General features: G+C 48.6%; 1 protein-coding gene across 1 annotated transcript in view; it reads left to right on the plus strand.

Moving 5' to 3' along the window:
* The window catches only part of ANTXRL (ANTXR like), a 64,383-nt gene extending 48,461 nt beyond the window's left edge, over positions 1-15,922 (plus strand). The window contains exon 17 of the mRNA XM_076010200.1: positions 15,685-15,922. Coding sequence (XP_075866315.1) covers positions 15,685-15,900 — 216 coding nt within the window. The 3' untranslated portion in view covers positions 15,901-15,922. The remainder of the gene's footprint in view (positions 1-15,684) is intronic.
* The last annotated feature ends 7,350 nt before the right edge of the window (positions 15,923-23,272 follow it).

Genomic DNA, 23,272 nt, shown 5'->3' on the forward strand with positions numbered 1-23,272 from the left:
CAGTCATGTCTCAACTAGCGGATTTTTTTCCCTGAAAACTCAAGTTTTTCCATAAGGCCTTGTGACCTTTATGTGAGAGTTGCTGTAAAAGGTAAATTGAATCAATGCCAGAGCACTCTTTAGTGGGAGAGCATGACAGCAGGTCATCTCCATGATGAATAAAACTAGAACTCTGAGGAAACTGTAGGGTTGCAAAGTCCTGACACAATGCCTGGGAAAAACACAAAGGGGCTTTAGTAGATCCTCGTGGCGTTGCAGTCTGGGTGTACTGCTGATGTTTCCAAGTAAAAGCAAACCAATATTGACTCTTTATAGCTGGAATAATAACGAAAGCTGAGCAGTGGTCTATTACCATGAACCACCTTGAATCAGGGGGTATATTAGATAATAAAGCATTAGGATCGGGACTACAGGAAACCTTTGTATTAAGATTTTATTAATTGTCCTTAAACTTTGAACAAATCTCCAACCTCATCCATTTGGGTTTTTGACTGGTAGGATTAGAGTGCTCTGAGGACTCATACATGGAATTGTAAGTCTTTTTTAAATTAAATCTTTTGCAATTAATGAGACTCTTGAGTTGCTTCAGGTTTTAGTGGACATTGGAGTAATTTAGGCAATGGTTTAGAACAATCAACTGGATCTTTATAGGTTCTGCACTTTTAATGCTTCCTGTATGGATAAGGAAGAGACCCACGAACATTCAGGTATTTTAGAAAGGTGAGGGATATTACCGGCCTGAGAGTCCATTTGTAGAGAGCCCAGCGGTTCTGCCTCAGGAGAGCCCAGGAGCTCTGAGTGCATTTCTTCTTCTAGGAGGACTGTGCACGCCCTTTCAGCTTTGAAAATGAGTCCAGCCCTAGCAAGTGGCCTGAAGGGGCGTCACGCAGTGAGAGGCACGTCTGTCTGCTGACAGCCCCAAAGTCAGCTGGGTGGGTTCGGGTATGAGAACTTCTGCAACATGATTCAAAACCCTTACCACAGAAAGGACCTTTTTATTACTACTCCAGGGATTTGTTGGCTTCTTAAAGTGGGCTTTAAACAGGGCGGCTCTGGTACCCAACAGGATTGTATAAGAGTCCCCATTTATTTTTACCTCTTGTTTCTCTCTGTTTATTTAAAGGTATTGCAGGGAGCAGCTTACCAGGGGAGCCCTCAGAACCTTGTCAGTGTTTATCCTGAGTTAACATCTCCTGGGACCAGAAGGTCCTTTTGGTCCCAGCCCCTGTGGTCGTTGTGATTGGAGAGTTGTACTTTTGTTGGCCTTTTGGGTTTTTTCTTGCTCTAAAGTCCCCTCAGAATTCTCAGCTAAGGCTACCAATTCAGTCACATCTGTAACTTCCTATCCTGATGTATGTGTTTTAATGAAACTTTTAAGTTCAGGATGGAATCCATTTGTATTTAGAGCAATTCATGCCATTTCAGTCCCCACGGGAAATATTCCTTGCTGTACTTTGAGCCCAGAATGTTTCTCACAGTGTCTAAGCGACTTCTGGGATCTGAAACTGGTTTATCCTTTTTTTGTCTGTAGAATTACATGATGGGACCAATCAATTTTTTATGGAAAAAATTTTATAAATTGAATCTAAAATGCTTTCAGCATTTTCTAGCTCCTTTTAGCCCTGCTTAGGAGAAGGTTTTGGAGGGTCTTTAATGTCCTCGTCAGGTTTGTCCCTTCTGCTGCTGCCATCCGTTGTTGAGCTTCAACAGGTCCCAATATGTGAATAAATGGGTTAAAGTCATGGAGTCCTATATCATAAACCCCCATGAGATTCTGAATTCCTCAGTAAGTCTTTGAGGTTAGGAAGGTCCCCTACAATGGCTCCAAGCTTAGTTTTAGAGCATTGAGTGAAGGTGGTTATGGCAGGAAGGCTGGGCTGGTGAGAAGGTCTTACTTTGTAAGGCATCTGTCTAGCTAATCATTGTCATCTTTAGGGTGAAAGGGTAACTTAGCAAAATGGTTAGTGGACTCAGAGTATGCAGAGAGGGACGCAGAAAGAGAAGGAGTGGTCAGCTTAGTTCAGAGTGCAGTCCTCTTTCGTCAGGTCCTTCATCTGTTGCTAAAGCTTTTCATTTGCTTTTTGCAAAGAATCTTTTGAAGACACAATATATCGATTCATTTAGTCTTTTAGTTGACTTTGAGTACCAATTAAAGAAAATATCCCATTGTTTTATGGGGTTTTGATACCCTTTTTCTAATATGCCTCACAGATAACTTTATCCAAACTAAAACTTCCCATTGTGAGCCAGACACATCAGTGCACACCTGTCACCTGAGCTACTCAGGAGGCTGAGGCAGGAGGTTTGCTTGAGGCCAGGAATTCAAGCCTGAACTATACTACCATCACGACTGTGAATAGCCACGGCACTCCAGCCTGGGTGACATAGTGAGACTCTGTCTCTAAAAAAAAAAAAAAAGAAAAAGAAAGAAAAAATTCCTAACTGTGGCCATCTTAGCTCTAAGCTATCTCTAGTAAGATTAATTCATGTTTTTGAAAATGCACACATCCTTCTGGGTCCATAAGTTTGAATTTTTTTTCTTTTTTTTTTTAAGACAGGGTCGCACTCTTTCACCCAGGCTAGAATGCAGTGATGTCATCATAGCTCATTGCAACCTCAAACTCCTGGGCTCTGGTGATCCTCCTGCCTTTGCCTCTGCCTCCCAAGTAGCTGGGACTACAGGTGCATGCTAACTTTTTTTTGTTTTTTGTAGAGCCAGGATCTCAGTTATGTTGCCCAGACTGTTCTTGAACTTTTGGCCCGAAGCAATTCTCCCTCCTCGGACTCCCAGAAGGCTGGGATTACAGGAGTGAGCCCCGGCACCCAGCCCCATAAGTTTTATATATAAAATTATCTGGAGTCCCAGAAGGTGGAGTCCTATACTCCTAGGATTGAGACTAACCCATTATTCAAAAGGTACCTACACAAGGCCCAAGGCTTCTAATTGTATCTGATTTAGTTAATTATCAAATCAAATCCAATCCCAGACCAGTCCAATCTAAATATAGCTCAAATAAACTCAGAGTACTCAGAACACAAATTAGTGGAGCTCAGAATCCAAGAAAAAACTCACCTACAACCTCCAGTTACAAAGAAGACAGAAGTGAGCACAACTGAATCCACCGATACCTCACTTGGTCACCTGGTGTTCTTGGAGGTCACTGCAGTTTTACCTTTTTTTTTTTTTAATTTATTGATATATAATTTTTGTACATTTTTATGGGGTATATGTGATATTTTGTCACATGCATAGAATGTGTAATGGTCAAGTCAGGGTATTTGGGGTATCATCACCTCAAATATTTGTCATTTCCATGTGTTGAGAACTTTCAAGTCTTCTCTTCTAGTTATTTTAAAATATGCAGTACATTGTTGTTAACTATACTCACTCTACTGTACTACTGAATATTGGAAAATATCCTCCTGCCTCAGTGTATTTTCATACCCATTTACCACCCTTTCTTCATCCTCCCACCACAGACACCTTTCCCAGGCTCTGGTAACTATCGTTCTACTCTCAACATCCATGAAATCAATTTTTTTAGCTCCCACATATGGGCAGGAACATGCAATATTTGTCTTTCTGTGCCTGACTTATTTCACTTAACAGAATGACCTCCAGTTCCATCCATGTTGCTGCAAATGACATGATTCATTCTTTTTCATGGCCAGGTAGTATTCCACTGTGTATATGTACCACACTGTCTTCATTCATGTGTTGGTTGACACTTAGGTTTATTCTGTATCTTTGCTACTATAAATAGTGCTACAATAAACACATGAGTGCAGTTATCCCTTTGACACATTGATTTATTTTCATTTGGATAGATACTCAGTAGCAGGGGTGCTGGATTGTATGGTAGTTCTACTTTTAGCTTTTTGAGAAATCTCCATACTGTTTCCCATAGTGGTTGTACTATATTAATTTTTATTTCCACCAACAGTGTATAGGAGTTCCTTTTTCTCTACATCCTTGCCAGCAACTGTTATTTTTTTGTCTTTTAATATTAATAATATTAATAACAATAAAGACTATAAGATAATATTTCATTATCATTTTGGTTTGTATTTCTCTAATGGCTGGTAATGGTGAACATTTTTTCATGTACCTGTTGGCCATTTGTATGCCTTGTTTTGAAAATTGTCTATTCATGTCCTTTGCCCACATTTTAATGGGATTTTTTTTATTGTTGAGTTATTAAAGTTCCTTATATATTCTGGATATTAGTCTCTTATTGGATGAATGTTTGCAAATATTTTCTTTCATTCAACAGGTTGTCTCTTCGCTCTGTTGATTGTTTCCTTTGCTATGCAGAGGCCTTTTAGTTTAATATAATCCCACTTGGCTATTTTTGTTTTTGTTGCCTGTGCCTTTGAGGTCTTAGCCATAAAATTTTTGCCTAGGTCAATGTACTATGATGTTTGTCCTATGTTTTCTTTTAGTCGTTTTATAGTTTGGGGTCTTATGTTTAAGTCTGGAATACATATTCAGCTGATTTTTGTACATAGTGAGAGATAGTGTTCCAGTTTCATTCTTTTGCATATAAATATCCAGTTTTCTCAGCACCATTTATTGGAGAAAGTGTCCTTTCCCCAACACATATGCATGGTGCCTTTATCAAAAATTAGTTAACTATAAATATGTGGGTTTATTTCTGAATTCTGTGTTCTGTTCTATTGGTCTATGTGTCTGTTTTTATACCAATGCCATGCTGTTTTGGTTCCTATAGCCTTGTAACATATTTTCAAGTCAGGTAGTGTGATGTGTACAGCTTTGTTCTTTTTTCTCAGGATTGCTTTGCTTCTTCAGACTCTTTTTTGGTTCTATATGAATTTTAGGATTGTATTTTATATAGGGTTGCATTGAATCTGTAGATTGCTTTGGGTGGTATGCTCATTTTAATAATATTAATTCTTCTGATCCATGAGCATGGGATGTTTTTCCATTTGTTTGTGTTGTCAGCAATTTCTTTCATCAATGTTTTGTAAATAAGTATGGGCAGAGTGGACATTTTAATGTTGTTATTTCTACCAATCCATGAGCATACGATGTTTTCCATTTGTTTGTGTCCTCTTCAATTTCTTTCATTGCTGTTTTATATAATAGTTTTCCTTGTGGAGGTTTTTCATCTCTTTGGTTAAATTTATTCTTAGACATTTTTTTTGTAGCTACTATAAATGAGATTGCCGTCTTGATTTCCTTTTCAGATATTTTATTATTAGCGTGTACAAATGCTACTGATTCTTGTATGCTTATTTTGTATTGCTCAACTTACTGAATTTGTTTATCAGATCTAAGAGTTTTTGGATGCTTTTTATTTCTTTCTCTTGTCTGATTGCTCTATTAAGACATCCATTACTATGCTGAATAGAAATGGTGAAAGTGGACATCCTTGTCCTGTTATAGTTCTTAGAGGAAAGGCTTTAAGCTTTTCTCCATCTGTATGATGTTAGCTGTGGATTTGTCATATATGGCCTTTACTACATTGAGGTATGTACCTTCTATGCCTAGTTTGTTAAGAGTTTTTGTCATGAAGCATTGTTGGATTTTATCAAATGCTTTTTCTGCATCTATTAAAGATGATCATATGGTTTTGATCCTTCATTCTGTTGATGTGATGTATCAGGTTTATTATTTTGAGTATGTTCAGCCATCCTTGCATTCTAGGATAAATCTCACTTGATTGTGGTGTATTTTTTTGATGTGCTGTTGGATTCCGTTTGCTAATATTTGTCTGAGTATTTTTGCATCTATGTTCATCAGGGATATTGGCCTGTAGTTTGCCTTTTTGATTGTGTTTTTGTCTGGTTTTCTTATTAGGGTAATGCTGGCCTTCCTGTCCTCATAGAAGGAGTCAGAGAAAGTTCCCTTTGCTTCACTGTTTTTGAATACTTTGAGGAGAATTGATGTTATCTCTTTTCTATAAGCATAGTAGAATTTGGCAGTGGTGCCATCCAGTCATGGGCTCTTCTTTGCCGACTTTTTATTGCTGATTCAATCTTGTTATTCATTATTGGTCTGTTCAGATTTTCTATTTCTTCCTCATTCCATCTTGATAGGTTGTAAGAGCCAGGAATTTGCTCTAGATTTTCCAGTTTGTTAGTGTATAGTTGTTCATAAGTTTCTGATAGTCTTTGTATTTCTATTGTATCAGTTGTTATGTCTCCTTTTTCTGTTCTGAACTTATTTGGGTTTTCTCTCTTTTTTTATTGTGCAATCTAGCTACAGGTTTATTGATTTTGTTTCTCTTTTAAAAAAACAACTTTTCATTTCATTTTTAAAATATATTTTTAGTTATTATTTCATTTAGTTCTGCTCTGATCTTCATGATTTCTTCCTTTATACTAATTTGTTTTTGGTTTGTTCTTGCTTTTATAGTTACTGGAGGTGCATCATTAAATTGTTTATTCGAAATCATTCCACTTGCTTGACATAGACATTTATTGCTATAAATTTCTCTCTTAGCACTGCTTTTGCTATATCTCATATGTTTTGATATATTGTGTTTTCATTGTCAGGTAGAAGTTTTTTATTTCCTTTTTAATTTCTTCATTCATACAATGGTTGCTCAGGATCATGTTGTTGGCTTTCCATGTATTTGTACAGTTTTCAAAGTTTCTCTTGTTATTGATTCCTAGTTTTATTCCATTGTGGTCTGAGAAGATCTTTGATATGATTTTGATTTTCTCAAACTTTGTTGAGACTTTGTTTTGTGGCCTAACATATAGTCTATCCTGGATAATGTTTTATGTGCCAATGAAGAGAATGTGTATTCTATAGCTGTTGGAGGAAATGTTCTGTAGGTGTCTGTTAGGTTTATTTGGCCTAAATCAGGGGTCCTCAAACTATGGCCCTAGGGCCACATGCAGCTAGCCGAGGACATTTATCCGGCCCACCAGGAGTTTTTGCCACCGCTGCCTGTCCTGCTTAGCAGCCAACTTGTCCCGGGCCCGCAGTGTGCATGTGTGGAATGTACACCACACTCTCCAACAGCCCTCCAAAGGTCTGAGGGACAGTGAACTGGCCCCTGTTTAAAAAGTTTGAGGACCCCTGGTCTAAAGTGTTGTTTAAATACAATTTTTCCTTCTTTATTTTCTTTCTAGATGATCTGTCTAATAGTGAGAGTGGGGTGTTGAAGTCCCCAACTATTATTGTATTGGTGTCTATCTCTCCCTTTAGATCTCATAATATTTGCTTTAAATATCTGAGTGTGGTAGTGTTGGATGCATATATATTTCGAATTATTATATTCTCCTGCTGAATTAATTATTTTTTCATTGTATAATATGACCTTCTTTGTCACTTTTTAATGATTTTGGCTTAAAGTCTTTTATCTGATATACGTATGCCTACTTGTGTTTACTTTTGGTTTCTGTTTGTGTGAAATAACTTTTTCCATTCCTTTACTTTCATTCTAAATGTATCTTTATGAGTGAAGTGAACTTATTGTAGGCAGAATATATTTGTGTCATTTTTTAAATCCATTCAGCCAGTTTATATCTTTTAAGTGGAAAATTTAATTCATTTATATTCAAGATTATTATTGATAGGACTTATTTTTGTCATTTGGTTAATTGTTTTCTGATTTTTTTTTTGTATGTTATTTGTTCCTTTCCTTCTCTCTTGCTGTTTGTCATTATGATTTGGTGGTTTTTTGTAAGGGTAACATGTAAGTACTTTTTTCCCCTCATTTCTGTGCTTGCTGTACCATTGAGTTTTATGTTTTCATGTGTTTTCATGATGGTAGACATCATCCTTTTGCCTCCAGGTGTAGGACTCCTTAAGTACTTCTTGTATGGCTGGTCTAGTGGTGATGAATTTCCTCATTTTTTGCTTGTCTGGGAAAGATTTTTTTTTTTTTTTTTTTTTTTTGAGACAGAGTCTCGCTTTGTTGCCCAGGCTAGGGTGAGTGCCGTGGCGTCAGCCTAGCTCACAGCAACCTCAAACTCCTGGGCTCGAGTGATCCTTCTGCCTCAGCCTCCCGGGTAGCTGGGACTACAGGCATGCGCCACCATGCCCGGCTAATTTTTTATATATATATCAGTTGGCCAATTAATTTCTTTCTATTTATAGTAGAGACGGGGTCTCGCTCTTGCTCAGGCTGGTTTACTCCTGACCTTGAGCAATCCGCCCGCCTCGGCCTCCCAAGAGCTAGGATTACAGGCGTGAGCCACAGCGCCCGGCCCTGGGAAAGATTTTATATCTCCTTCTTTTATGAAGGATGAGTTTTCTGTGTATAGCACTGTTGACTAACAGTGGTTTTCTTTCAGCACTGAGAATATATCATCTCATTCTCTCCTGGCTTGTAAAATTTCCACTGAGAAGTTTGCTATTAGTCTGATAGGGGTTCCCTTATATGTGACTAGATGCTTTTCTCTTGCTGTTTTAGAGTTCTCTATTCATTTTGGCTTTTGACAGTTTTACTATAATGTGTTGTGGAGAAGATCCTTTTGGGTTGTAACTATTTGAGAATTCCTAAGCTTCCATTATCTCAATGTCTAAATCTCTTGCTAAACTTTGGAAGTTTTCATTAAAGAGATTTTCCATGCCTTTGGTCTCATCTTCTTTCTGGAACACCCAAAATTCATGTGTTTGATCACTTTATGGTGTCCCATATGTCACATAGGCTTCGTTCATTCTTTTTAATCCTTTTAAAAATTTTATCTGACTAGGCTATTTCAAAGGCCTGCCTTCAAGTTCTGAGATTGTTTCTTCTTTTTTTTTTCTAGTGTATTGTTAAAACATTTAAATGAATGAATATTTTATTTCATTCATTGAATTCTTCAGTTCCAGGACTTCTGTTTGGTTCTTTTTTTAGATATGTATATCTATGGTGAATTTCTCATTCATATCCTCAATTGCTTTTCTGATTTTTTTGTATTGTTTATTTTTGTCTTCTTGTATCTCATTGATATTCTTTAATATCATTATTTTGAATTTTTTTCTTGTGTTTCATACATTTCTTTTTCATTGGAATCTGTTGCTAGAGAATGATTGTGTTCCTTTGGAAGTGTTATGTTTCCTTGTTTAGTCATGTTTCTTGTGTCCTCACATTAATGTCTAGGCATCAGGTGTTGCAGTTGCTTCTTCAAATTTTTTGGGTTGGCTTTCATAGGGAAAGATTTTTCCTGAAGATGTATCTATGGTATTGATTGGGTAGGACACTTTAGCTTTGATTCTGGGTGTGAGAAGTAATGTAGTGTCTGCATGATTTCTTCACCTTTAAGTAGCATCAGGGGTGTATGATTTCATCAGTGCTTAGATTGTGGTTGTTAGTGGAGGTTGTGGTGAAGTTTTGCTTGGAATAGGGATGTCAGGTGGGCCTGTCCTGAGGCCCCAATGGTGACAGTGGCAGGCCCTGGGAAGTGTACAGGCACCAAAGTCAGTGAGTCTAAATGGGCTTATTCTTAGGTCTCTAGGTGGCTCCAGGTGGCTTTCTTAGGTGCTGGCAGTGGTGGGAGTAGACTGGGTGAGTGGGTAGGTCCTTGGTTCCCTTTGCAGCATGTGTGGAGTGCAAAATGGCAGTAGCAGTGGCCAGACAACCCTCAGACTCCAAAGCAGCATGTAATCGTGTTAGTAATGGCTGCAATGGGCTGGTGGGGCAGATCCTAGGCCCCCAAGGTGTGTACAGATGTGTGCAGGGTGTGGTGGCAGTAGTAGGCTGGGCTGGGTGGTCGAATCATCAGGGCCCTGGGAGGAGTACCCAGATGTCAGTAGTGGTGGACAGGGTGTGCTTGGCTACTAGGGTGGGTGGTGCCATGCTGGGTGGGCCTATCCTCAGGCCCCCTGTAGTGTACTCAGGTGCTGGCTGTTGTGGGCAGGGCAGGGTGATCCCCAGGTCCCCCAGAGGAGTGCTTGCTTGGGTGGCTGCAACAGTTGTAGTAGTTGGTGTGGGAAGCATATGCTAAGGGCACATGCAAGTGATCTGTGGCCCTGCTGAAAGGGTGCGGGGGTAACAGTCGTTGCAGCCACAGGGAGGTGGTTTTCAGGCTCTAGGGAGCATGAGCTTTGGCCTCTAGCAGTGTTGGTGCAGCATAGGTAGCAGCAGCAGCAAGGAAAGCCAGTAATAGTGCACCTGCAAGTACATGGTGGCTCTGCTGCTGAAGGGGGCAGCAATGCCCCCTGCAGGTGGCACATGTTTTGTCCCTGGCAGCAGTGGCAGCAGCTGCAGGAGCAGCAGCAGAGGTTGTCCTCAAGTCGTGTGCATGGCAGCCCTACTGCTGGATGGGTGGGGTTGCTGTCTGTGGCAGCCACCCCAAGTAGATGGTTCTCAGATTCTAAGGAGTGCACACCTTGCCTCCTTCTGTTCCAGAGGCAGCAGTGTGCCTTTCCCAGTGTGCCTTTCCCCTGATTCCTTGTGGTGCAGGACGCTGTGTGTGCTAGAGCTCTGGGCCCCTACTGTTCCCCTAGTTCCACTGGTGTTGTGCCATAGCAGCCTTCCAGGTGGATGTAAGGGGATGAAAATTAAGCTCTAGGATGTGGGTGTGCAGGGGCTGTTGGCCCTCAGGGCAGGATGCAGTCTGGCAGAGACTGGGCTCTGAAAATGGCAAAGTGCTACAGCTGCACTCTGGGGATGTGCGAGACCCAGTGTGAGCTCTGTCTCTAGGGCAATGTCATCGCATGATTTCCAGGCAGTTCTCCATGTCAATCTCAGGGCCCGCTGGGATCGAGGCGTTCTCCAATGGCTAGGGTTGCAGGAGTCTGTGGTGGGATACAGACCACTGGGGACCTCTCACTTACCCTTTTTCCATGCTGGGGACCCTCTCTGGGTCCCCAGACAATCCTGGCTGAGCTGGCTGCCTTCCCACCACTTCCGTGTCTCAGGTGTTTCCCATTATTTCTCTGTTGAACTTCAGCATTCTCTCTTAGGTGCTCTATTTGAAGTAAGATTATCTACTTGCTATTTTGTTTTTTCCATGTGGAGGAGGTGAGTGCCAGATGCCTCTAGTCAGCCATCTGGAAGCCCCTCCAACCTTGTGGAGTTTTGTTTTGGATCCCAATTCTGACACCTTATTTCACAACATACTAAAATAAATTCCAAATAGTGTAGAAAGTACGTGTGTGTGTGTGGTATTACTAATGATAACTGCAATAAAATACAAGTAAATATTTGATTTCAGCATAGAGGTCTAGGTAAGCATAGAAGCAGTAGAAGGAATTTGCAAAGGAAAATATTCATGGATTATTCATATTCATTAACTCAGCAAAAATTTATTCTGTATCAGATGCTGGAGAGACAGAATGAACCACAAGAAGAATGTCCCCTTGTCATAGCAGGGCTTACATTTTCTCTGGGGAATGTCAGATGGTGACAGTGCTGTCCAGAGAATTAAAAGTCATGGGTATATCAGCAAATGCCTGGTTGGCCATAGAAGACTCTCTTGAGGGGTAAGGTCTTGGGGGGATCGGGTGACATTTAAACTTAGAAAAAATTGATAAGGAGTCAGTGGAGTGAAAATTAGGGGAATTCCTTCCACAACCAGTGAAAGTGTCCTGGTGTGGCTTGGACTTGGTGAACCAAGAGGCAGGAAATCAAATACAGTATCCATCAATTCAGTAGTCAAGCTGTTCATAGGAACACTCGATGTCACACACTTGTGTGGCGTGGGAGACAGACGAGTGTCAGCCCTGCAGGTTGGAGTGTTGACAGAAGTAATCTTTCCAGAAGCAGTTGTCCTGTATCTGAGTTCATAGATACAGAGCTCTCTGTCGATGAATGAATGAGTGAATGAATGAATGAATGAATGAAGAGTGATCACTTCTAGTCAGACGTGGTCCTGTGAATACACTTTTGGTCTTTTCTCTGACACGAGGAAGCACTTCAGATATGATGTGTATGAAGCACAGGAATCTGTCTTGGGGGTATCTGTGGAGGGATGAGAAGTCCCTTTGGCATCTTCAAGGGTGGCCACAGAAGAATGTGGCTCCATCAAGTTGAGTTGCTTAACCTCTCCAAGTATCATCTTTCTCATTTCAAAGAGAAAAAAGACAACGTAAAACTCCACTCTCCAAAAAATGCTGCCATAAAGAATGCTAGGTCACACTATGGTGAGGCTGCAGGAATGGCAGGTGACCCTGTGTAGGCAGACGACCAGCAGTTCCTGGAGCTCTGTCACCAGATCCAATGCAGGCCCAGCTGCTGGCCACCTGTGCCTGGCAGTCGTTGCTCACGCCACCATCAGGACTGATGGGGACAGTTCTGGCGACGTGGCTGTCTGGGATGTCAGGAGAGCACCCTGGGCCCTGTCACTGGCAGCTCCTCCTCCCACAGAAAGAAGCACAGCCAGCCCTCACAGCAGTGCCACGATCCTGCAGGCGGTGTGCGCAGTGAGAGGAAGAGAAGGGGCCACCTTCTTCTGCACATGGCGTCGTCCTTTCGGGTTCCCGTCATGACTCCCAACAGTGCCAGAGAGAGTCTGAGGAGGGCTTAAGCAGTCTGGCCTCAGCCTGGCCACAGGGACAGCCGAGAGAGGCAAGGGGGATGGACACCCAGGCCCAAGGGACAGAGAAGAGTGTGATCAGCAGTGAGGACCTTCCCTAGGCCCTAGTCAGAGGTGTGAGGTGTGAGCTTCTGGGTCCCCCTTTCAGAACCACCCCAGTGAGGCCTGGACTGTGACCCATACATCCTAATGATGTGTCCTGGCTCTGGGGACAGCAGCTCGTGGTCAGGAGCGGGGGCGGATTGTGTGGCTGAGCCTGTTCTGAGCTCTGAGGAGAGGAGGAGGGAGCCATCCTTGTGGCTCCAGGCTGAGGTCTTTGGCCATGCCTGTGGACGCTCTGTCACTCTTGGTGTGTGACCTGAGGCAGGGAGGGCCAAGGTCCTGCAAGGTCAGAGAGTCCCCAAGCCTGTGCCAGAAAGAGGGGTGGAGGGTGTCTGCCTTACTGCTGGGGATAGAGCCCAACACTGGGGACTGGGGACCAGGGTGCTCCCTCCCAGCCTTGAGGAGGGCAGCCTGGCAGCGGCAGCACCAGGGCTGAGACCCAGGCTCAGGATGGCCGAGTTTGGACATGCAGAATGGAGGGGCAAGGAGGAGGGCCCTCAAGGCAGAGGAGAAAGGAAGGGTGGGGCATGGCTGGTCTTCTAGTAGCCGGGGCTGTGAGTGCCTGGAGGCAGCGTGGAGACAGCCCAGCGCCCTGGTGGGGAATGTCTGGCAGTGCAGCACTGGGCACAGGGACTGGATCATGTCTGCAGTGGGGGCATCTCTGAAGGATGTGAGCTGGCTGGGAAGGTGCTTCTGGAAAGCCTGGATTGGTGTGGGTGGAGCCAGGGAGGACACACTTGAGTTGTCCTAAGAAGGGAGCCTGAAGCCTAAAGGGGCAGGAGGAGCCCAGGGGGGCAAGGAGGAGGGTGGCCGGGTGGCTGCAGACATAGGTGGCTAGGACAGGGTGAGGGGGCACAAGGGGAAGGTGAGCATCATCCTGGGGCCAGCAGGACAGGGCAGGTGAGGGCAGGCACCAGGGCGGGTCTGGAGGGGAAGGGCCGATGTCTATGGAGAGAGTCCAACGTCTGTGGGAAGAAAGCAACATCGGGGCTTTTGTCTCCAGATGCCCGAGGTGAGGCTGTGTGATGAGTGACAGGCCCAGGCAAGCACCAAGTCTGCTCCCTCCATGGAGCACCTGGGGGGTTGTACGGTTTCCTGGGGACCAACAGGCCCAGACTGGCCCAGCAGGGCACTGGTGGGATCCCAGCGGCCTGGGGAGAGTGGGCTTGAGTAGAGAAGGCTCTCAGCAGGCGCTGGGGCAAGGGAAACCCTGGAAGTGCTGGGCTGCAGTGCTGGGCTGCATCCCCCTCCATGGACATGGCCCATTTCACAGACAGGGAGGTCGAGGCAAAGTACCATGCCCCTGGGCAACCTTGGAGCCCTTTTCAGCCCACAGCCTCAGATGCTGGAGGTGATGCAGGTCTGATGTGTGCAGAACAGGGACAGGCGCTCCTGGAGGACGCTGGTCATTCCCACCTTGGGCCTCCAGTATAATTTGGGAGCTTCCATACCCAGGCGCAGACTGTGCATAAAGTGTTATGGTCTGTAACCTGTGACACAAAATGTGTTCAGAGTAAGCAAGAGAGGAAATTATCAATTATTCTGAAGGAAGTTGGTTTGTGTCTGTGTCCCATCTGGTTGGACTGGCCCATGCGACCCCCGGAGCAGTGTGATCCTGGGCACTGTGACCCTGGGCAGTGTGGCACGCCTTTCCTTAGAGTCCCTGCAGGTCATACAGGCCAGAGGCAGGAGCCCTGCCACCCCAGCCCCCAGGGCACAGTCTTCAGGGACAGAGGAGGAAAGATAGAGCCTCGGACTCAGGAGCAGGGCTGGAGGAGAAGCGTGACAATGGCACAGCACGACTAGAGTGGCCCGGAAGGGCAGTCACTTTAGCTGGGAATACGGGTTATGGACCTCAGGGAGGATGACATGCTTGAGCTGAGACGGAAAAGGTGAACAGGGTTCACTAGGCAAACACGACAAGAAGAGGCACTCCAGGGACATGAACTTGGACATGAGAACGCTTGGGCGCTCTGAGAAAGACTTTGTCTGACTGCATACTAAGCCCCTAGAGAGCAACCTGGAGGGGACGTGACAATTCTTCTTGAACAGGCCAGGCTCTCTATTTTTTTCATGCTTACAAGGTGGCTCCTGGACTCCAGCCATCACATCCATATTCCAGGCAGCAAGAGCTGGACAAAGGCAAAGGAGCCCTCTCTAAGTCACTGGCCAACAATTCCTATCCATATTCCATTTGCCATCATTTATTCTGGGGCCACTTTGCTCAGCAGGGCACACTAGGAAATGTCAGTTTACGCCTGAGAGCACATTGCCTGCTCCCTAAAATCAAAATAAGGTGTCCATTATTAAAGCAGGAAGGAGTGACTGACTGATCAGCCTTTGGTGTTGCGGCACCCATTTTAAAGATGGAAAAACCATTCCCAAGAGACCGAGTGATTTTCCTGATGTCAGAGACAGGATTGGACCCCAGCCCCTTAGACCGTGCTTAGAGTGACACTTAGGGCTTTTCTAAAGGCCACAATCAAACCTTCAGACAGGCTTGTCCCTAATCATGTGGGCATAAGAAGCCAGTAGAGAAAGTGACATCGCAGACAGACACGGAGGAAGCCAGCCTCTGTGTGGCTCGGCTGTCCAGACGGTGTGCCGGCCACCTTGGCTGTGTGTGCGCAAGACGAAAGCAAAACGGTTGGAACCGCAGAGACACTTTGCCGTCCCCAGGGTCTGGACCAGTCTCTTCCTAAAGCTGCTGCTGCCGAGTCTGCCCCACCCCCTGCCCAGAGCCCTGCAGCCAGGCCTGAGGGCGCGGCGAGTCTCCCTGTCACCCACGCTTGCTCGCCAGAGCCTCTGGGCAGCGCTGGGCCACAGGGAGCGGGCCTCCTGCTGCCTGCTCCCCAGGCTGCCAGCCCAGGGGCACACAGACAAGGTGAACCCCAAGCACAGGCCACCAGAGTCAGCGTGCCCAGGGCAGCCTGGGGAAGGCAGGGTGGACATTTAGTACCTCACTTGAGTCTGGAAGGAGGAGTGAGGCTGGAGGCCAGCACCCAGGGGAGAGCAGGAGAACCAGCAAGGCCCCTCATCAGCCCTGACTGGTCCCGACCCCCTGGAGCCAGGCAACCGCGGCCTTCCAGGCCCAATTCCAATGCCGTCTCGGTGACCTTGTCTCTCCTCTCTTCCCTACAGGGGAGGTGCTTCAACTTCCAATGTCTACCCTGCAGCCCAAATATCTGCCCTTCAGCCAGCCAGGCGTGCCGCCCCCTCCCCTGCTCGCCCAGGCGCTACCAACTCCCAGCCAGCTGCTTGAGACCTTCCCCCACGATGCTGCCGATGCTCTGCCACTCTTCCCAGGCATACCGCAAACCCTGTTTGTCCCTCCCGCCCTCACAGCCTGGCCTCTAAGGCACCAAACACACACGATTAACAGGCCTTTTGTCTGCCAAATTGGACATATACATTGAGTCTTGCTTTACTGTCAGAGGAGTTGGAATTTGTTGCTGATCAGATGAAGAGTCTGTCCCTGGGGAGCCTGCTCCTCGTGTGAGACGTGTTTAGACCGCCCCTGCTGGGACAGCCAGCCTGGTGTCCTGTGGATGGAGGGCAGGGGCGAGTCCCAAGGGCTGAAACATGCGGGGTCTTATCATCACATTTTCTCCAGAGAAAAGCCCCCAAATTCGTTGAAGTATGAATACAATTCTGTGTCTCCTTCTCTAGATTTTGCAAAGAGAAATACTTAAATTTCTCATTCTCTGAATTCCTCCTTTCTGGTTTCCATTTTTTGGCTCCCCCAATTCTGAATGTGTCATAGAAGGAGGCGAGGCCCTTTTTGGAAATGTGACTTCTCTTTCCAGATACCCCACACTGTCCACAAGCCCAGGAGGATTCAAAGGAATCCTCTCCATGTCACCAGAGAACATCAACCTCCCTCCTAAGCCGTTGGCCCCACAGAGGAAGCCCTGTTACCGGGAGGGGCAGTGTCCTCCCCTGCCAAGTGCACACGCCGTGCCTGTGTGACTGCCCAGGGACCCACTCACAGGCCAAAGGCACACAACTGGGGATATGACAAGAGGGGACCCTAAGGGGAACTTGGCCAAGGTCACCCAGTTGTCCCTGATCCATCTTAAAAGTGAACAGCTCTCCACACCCTCATCTCTTTTAATGTATTATTTATGCTTTTCAGTGGAATGTTTGAAAGGCAAGTGCAAGTTACAAATACAGCAGCTTTGGGTTTCAGGCAGCATTGGCACATTAGGTTGGACAGTGATGACTACGCCGTCCCTCATGTTTAGAGAAAATAAAAAGGTTTGACCGAAGGTTTGCCTATGTGTGTGTGGGCATGGTGTGGGGGCTTGCTCCAGGTCGTGTGATGTTGGCCTTCAAAGCATTCATCCCAGGGAGCTGCTCATCCTGGCTCCCTTCTCTGTCCTGCCACAGCTTGGGTCACAGCAGGGGCCCGCCCACTGCCAGGATGGGAACTGGGCCTGTTCCTGGGACTCGCCCGCCCCAAAGCACATCCACCTCCCGAGCAGGTCACCAGAGGCTTTCCCAGGCCCAAGGCGCCACGCGCAAGGCACCGCAGAGACGTCAGCTGGGGCAGAGTCCCAGAAATGGAAGAGGCCGCTGCAAGCCCTGGGAGGGCTCAGTTGTTTGGTTTTGCCCCGCCTGGAGACTCACTCCCAGAGCTGCCGTGGGGCTCGAGAACGAGTACCCCTGCACACCCCACTTCTTGACGTTCTTCGTGGAATGTGAGGCCCAGCTCAGTCACTTTTTCATTTTGTTTTGGTTTCTATACAGCTTTTGTTTCACAAAGAATGCCCGCCTCTGCTCTGTAACTTCGGAGATTCACACCTGACTGCGGGACCTGACTATGGCAAGGGAGCCTGGTGCCTGGAGGGCAGGTGCTGTCCCACCTGCAGCCCCACGGGGCAGGCTCCAGAGAGGCGGGTCGCAGGCCCCTGCAGGTGTGGGGTGGGATAGGCAGTCCCCTGGCAGCCCCTGGTGCTCTCTGGCCCTGGCCCAGCTGCCTGACACCCACAGTCACGTGCAGTGGTGCCCGGGGCGCCGCAGGCAGCTACAAAGGTGGGGGACCCTGCGCCTTTCACAGTCAGGCGTGAATGTTCGCGGTGCTCCGGACGCCAAGACAAGCCCGTGAGACCTTTCACTGGGCAGCAGAGGGTTAAAGTACCAGAGTGTGGGCAGAGAGCTCATCTTTTCCTCATAGCTGGACCGTGTGGGCTGTCCTGAGCGGCGCCAGCTCTGCCCGGCCTGAGAGGCTCTGGCGCCTTTCTGAAGCTGGCCTGTGCGCCTGCGCCATCCACCGGCAGGCGCGGAGATGGCGGTGCCCGCCTCGGCCTCTCTGGACCCAACAGGGCAAAACAGATGTGCAAGTCCACAAGGAGCTCACTGTGATCCTGGCTAGAATCAACACAGCTGTTTACTTGTTATTTTATTGTTTTAGCAGCAGGGTACAAGACCTGTTGTCCAGGCTGTTGCCCAGGCTGGAGTGCAGTGGCATTATCATAGCTCACTGTAGCCTCAGACTCTGGCTCAAGTGATCCTCCTGCCTCAGCTTCCTGAGTGGCTGGGACTACAGGTGTGTGCCACCATGCCCAGCTATTTTTTTTTTCCTATTTTTGTTGTAGAGATGGGGTCTCAATTATGTTGCCCAGGCTAGACTTGAACTCCTAGCCTCAAGCAACCCTCCCACCTTGGCCTCCCTAAGTGTTGAGATTGCAGACATGAGCCACTGTGCGCAGCCCCGTTTCTGTTTATTAATGGGGGTTGAGAGCCCTCGTGTTTGGCCAATAGGAACCAGAGCTTGGGCTCCTCATGCTTCCTCATCCCTCAAGGGGGGATGTTGTAGCTTAAGAAGGTGAGATTGGAGACATCAGAGGGGAGGATCCCTTTACTCTGCCACCCATGGAGACCCTGTCAGACTCCCTGTGGTGAACAGTGACAGGAGGAGGCTGGAAGAGGGAATTCCGGTGGCCCTCTGCTCCCGGCTCCTCTCTCCCAGCCTCCTCCATTCCAGCTGACCTGGTCCCCCGGCTTGGTATCAGTCAGGGGACTCCTCGCTCCAGCCAAGAGCAAACGGGCACAGCCCTCAGTCATGGCTGACTTGCAGGTGAGCTGCCTTTTGTCCCTGCCCCCTCCTTGGGGGAGCAGGATACTTTTAGAAAACACGGCTCACATCAGAGCTGCCCGAAGCAGAAATGTACGAGGAAACATGGTGAGAAATTTTGATTCCTAATTTTAGATCAGGACTATAAGAATGCACATTTCTGCCTTGATCATGGATTTTCCAGCCTCCAGAAGTGTGAGGGATAAATCCCTTTTCTTCATAAGCTACCTAGTTTCTGGTCGTTTGTTTATAGCAGCCCAGACTAAGACACAGTGGGGAACTGTGGCCTGAAGTCAACCTCTCTTCCCTCTGTGTCAAGACTGACGCTCCTGAGAGGTGATGCTCAGTGTCTCTGAATGAGGGGATTGGGATGGGAGGTGGGAAGGGCAGAGGTCAGGGGTTAGAGAGGCCACCTGCAATTGCTGGACACCACACGGGTGGCTGGGTGGTGACCGGCTGGGAGACACAGCCTTACGAGAGCCACCAGGACTGACTGACCCTGACAGGCCCATGCAGGACAGACACTGGGTGACTCGGGCAGCCTTGGGGGCCTTCTGGATGTAGTACTTTGGCCCAACCCTGGAGGAGGAGGAGTACCTCTGGAGCATATGAAAAATATCCCTAAATAGCAAGAATTCCATTCCTAAATTGTGAGTTTTTTAGATGAACCACAAACCTTGTGACAATGTCAAAGACAACTTTGGAATATTCCCCCAGCTCGGGTTTACGTTCACTTCTATCAGCTGGGGAATTTATATGGCAAAGGTTAAGAAACATGGGAGACCCCAGCCTGCCCCTACGTGGGGGCTGTGCAGGGGCAGGGCCCAAGAGCGAACCGGAGGGCAGGGCCGCCCCTGGGCCACATGGTCTTGGCTGTGCCCCTCCCTTCTCTCCGCGTCTTCCCCCTGCCCAGCCTGCCTCTGCCTCTCTGTGTGCTGGGCTGTTGCACCGTCTCTGCTTACTCATCCTCTGCTCGGACTGCTGGCAGAGGTCGAGCGGCTGTTCCCCAGGGCCACGTCGCTGGGGGACTCTGATCACCACCTGCGTCAAGGTGTCCATGCCTGGTCTGACCACCCAGGTCATAGCATGCACTCTGCTGTCTGGCCCAGCCTGGGTGTGGCCATGGGCTGAGCAGGCACCTCCCAAGTTGTCTTCAACATGTTAAAGAGCCTGTACCCACTGTCTGCCAGAGTGGCACCTTACGCCCACCTCCTGCTGTCCACACGAGGCTGGGCCATGTGGGCATGAGGGAGCCCCTCTGTGACTGTCTCTCTGCCCCAGCACCGGCCCTGCACCTGGGTGTGTGCCAGCTGGGAGAACAGGGCTGGGCTTGGGCAGAGGGGATGAGGAAGTCCCATCCCTTGGGTGCAGGAAACAGGGCTCTGGGCTTTTAGCAGCAGACATTGTAGTCATCTGCAAGGCTGCCATGACAAAGTTCCACAGACCGGGTGGCTCAAGAAGAATTGTGAACGTTTTATCACAATGCTGTGAGCTAGAAGTCCAAGATCAAGGTGTGGACCGTGCCAGTTTCCTCTGAGTCTCACAGAGGTATGGCTTGTAGATGGCCACATTCTAACTGTGTCCTCTCACCGTTCTCTCTCCATGTCTGTGTCCTAATACCTCCTCCTATGGCAGCCACACGGGATTAGGGCTCACCCTAATGACTTCCTTTAACTCTATCACCTCTTTAAAGACCCTGTCTCTAGCTACAGTACAGCTACACTCTGAGGTCCTGGGGGTTAGGACTTTAATATTTGAATTGTGGGAGGACATGATTCAGTGCACGCCAGCCTTTATCAGTGACACTGGCAGGGGCCCCTCTCCTCGTGGCGTGGTTTAGACGACCATGGGCCTTGCGGAAAGACCCCAACAGGTTTTGGAGACAGAAAAGCCCAGTTCCTGCTGGACTCCATCATATGGGTGAGCTGGGCAGCCACAGGCAGGTCCCCTCACCTCTGCAGAGACCACAGTGGCCGTGAGGAGGACATGAGATTATGCAGAGACCCCTCCCAGCCCCCAGGTGGCTCCTAGGTGGCCGCTCCTGCCTGATGGGCTGCAGGCATCTGACTCCAGCTGGGCCAGGGCCCAGGGGCTCAGGCCACGCTGCGGGATCTTGAAGAGACCTTGGAGACCCGTCACCTCCTCGGACGAGCGAGGAGCCAGGGCAGACAGAGGTATGCTTGTGGTTCTAGGGGTGGTGGCCCTGTGGAGATTTGGGGGTTCAAGAAACATTCTGGCCAGAATGAGCATCAGTTCATCACCTCCTGCCCAAAGGGCATCTGCCAATCTCAATCCAAAGATCCAGTTATTTGAACCAAAAATCCTGACCCTTCCCTCTCTATTTCCCTGCTCCCCTGGGTCGGCCTGGCACTCTAGGAAGGGGTCTTGGGATCAGGGGTGCTCACCAGATAGTCCAGAGGCCCTGAGGGGAGGGGCGGGGCTCAGGCTGTCTCAGAGACCAGTAGGGGCCGAGTCTGCAGAGGTGCACGCGGGGCAGGGGGCAGCGGGCACAGGGCCTGAGGGGCGTCTCCTGCACCCCATCCCCAGGGGTCTTCCTGCCTCAGTGCCCCAGAGCCTTCTTGAGGCCTGGGGCTGAGATGACGGGGAAGCAGTGTGACAGACGATTATCCCCTGCTGTGATTATTAGGCTGATGCTAAAAATTTTTTTTAAAACGTCAATGTTTGCAGAATCACAGAATCCAAAGGAGGGAGACTCTGTTCTAATACATAGCTGTTTCATACCCGTTTGTTGTCACTTTCCAACTGTTGGAGCTATTGTCCCCTTTCGGGAGCCTGGAGATGTTTGTTTAAAACACAGAGAGGCAGGAGAGTACTGGGAGGGGCACCTGCACCACCCTACGCCCCCAGTGCTCACGGTTCCAGCCCACGCGCCTCCCAGGGAACCTGCAGCCTCCTGCCGGGCAGAGCAGACGCCCAGCTGGGCTGGCTCTGGCACCCTGAAAGGCTTGACGCACCCAAGCCCTTGGGCCCTGTGCCCTGTCGGGTACTTGAGGAAGAGGCCTGCCTCTCAGCTGTGCACCCTCTCCCCTTCTCCCCAACACCAGCCCTCGCTCCCACCCACTGAGACTCGGGCACCTGCTGGCGCTGCCGCTGGCCCACGGCCCACTGTTACCCAGGGAACCTCAGCAGCCATGAGATAACCCGCCCACTGAGGTGGCCTTGAATGGTCCTTGCCCTCCTGCCCTCCACTCTCCTGCACTCCCCCTGGTCCCGAAGACATCCTGAGCCTGTCAGTGGCCAGTGAGGTTTCCCCTGTGACTGCCCCCTCAGGTGTGCATGGTGGCTGCCTAGTGAGAAGAGAAGTAGATCCAAGGCAGAGCGTAAAGTCCCACCTGGAACAAGGAGAAGCCACCTGGCAAAAGCGGGATTGGGGGCGTTTGCAGGAGACAGCCTGGCCGGGCGCAGAGGCTACATGTGGGACACAGTTGAGGGCCCACCAGCCACCGATGCAACCACTGACAGGGGCCACCTGGGGGCCTCTTCAGGGTGGGTGCAGCAGGTGGCCACAAAGCCATGTGAGGAGGGCAGACAGCTGGCGTGGGCATCGTGGGGAGCTGGATGGGAAGAGCGAGGGCCACGGAGGGCGTGCTGGAGGGCAGGGATGCTGCGAGCTCTGGGAGTCCCAGGGGAGAGCTGGGAGCAGCAGGAGACGCAGGGAAAGGGGGCGGGGTCAGTGAGAAGAGGGCGGGCATGGGAGCCCGGCCAGACTGCAGACTTGACTTCAGTGAGGAGGGAAACAAAGGCAGGCCCTCTCTGCCAGCATCTTCAGAGCAAAGGGCAGAAACAGAGGGCGCGTGGGGACAGGCTGACATCCTCCCAGCTGTCCTGCGGGTGGTCATGTCTTCAGCAGGAGGCGAGATGCTAGGCGAGCTGAGGGGTGAGGCAGTGGGGGCAGTGTTTGGGAGGTGAGAAGTAGTCACTGTGGGACTGAAGGAATCTCACCTGTAGGGGACACCCGGCATGCACATCTCAGACACTTTGAGGGACTCCAGAGCTGAGTGAAGACTGCCCTGGTCCCTGAGCGTGGGATCTGTTCTAACCACCCGTGTACAGACCAGGAACGCGTGTGCCCCAGCCAGAGGCGGTGTCCACCCTGCTCCGCCTGCCTGTCAGGACCCTCCGGGAAGCGCAGACCCCTGACTCCCCGCAGCAGACGGCTACTGGGTTCCGCCACTGGGGCTCGCTGTGTGGCCACGATAATCGGCCAGCTCAGCCTGCAGGTACAGGCGTGTGCGTGCGTGTGTGCGTGTGAGAGAGTCAGAGAGAGAGATTGAGAGAGAGAGCGCTTGGTGTCTTTCCTTCCACCTCTGACCACAGAGGCTAGAGACTGAGCTCCCTCGTGGAAGCTTCTCGCCTGCTCCTCGAATGTCGCTGTCCTGTCCATGGCTCAGGTCTGTCCTTGGAGTTACTCCCCTTTTCCTCTTCAGATTTGTCTTGTGCTTCATTTCTATTCAACGCATTTTAGAACTTTGCTTTGGCCGTTTTAAAGCCCTGTCATCACGAGCTGTTCTTGCTGGTTTATTCCTCCTTCATCTTTCTTGAACATTCTGCATGCACTCATTTAATACCGCTCTCGATTGCTCGGTCATCTCTGCTTCCTGACACCAGAACCTTCCTGTTTTTTGTGTCTGC

The sequence above is a fragment of the Microcebus murinus genome, chromosome 14, assembly GCF_040939455.1.
Source record: "Microcebus murinus isolate Inina chromosome 14, M.murinus_Inina_mat1.0, whole genome shotgun sequence".
NCBI lineage: Eukaryota > Metazoa > Chordata > Mammalia > Primates > Cheirogaleidae > Microcebus > Microcebus murinus.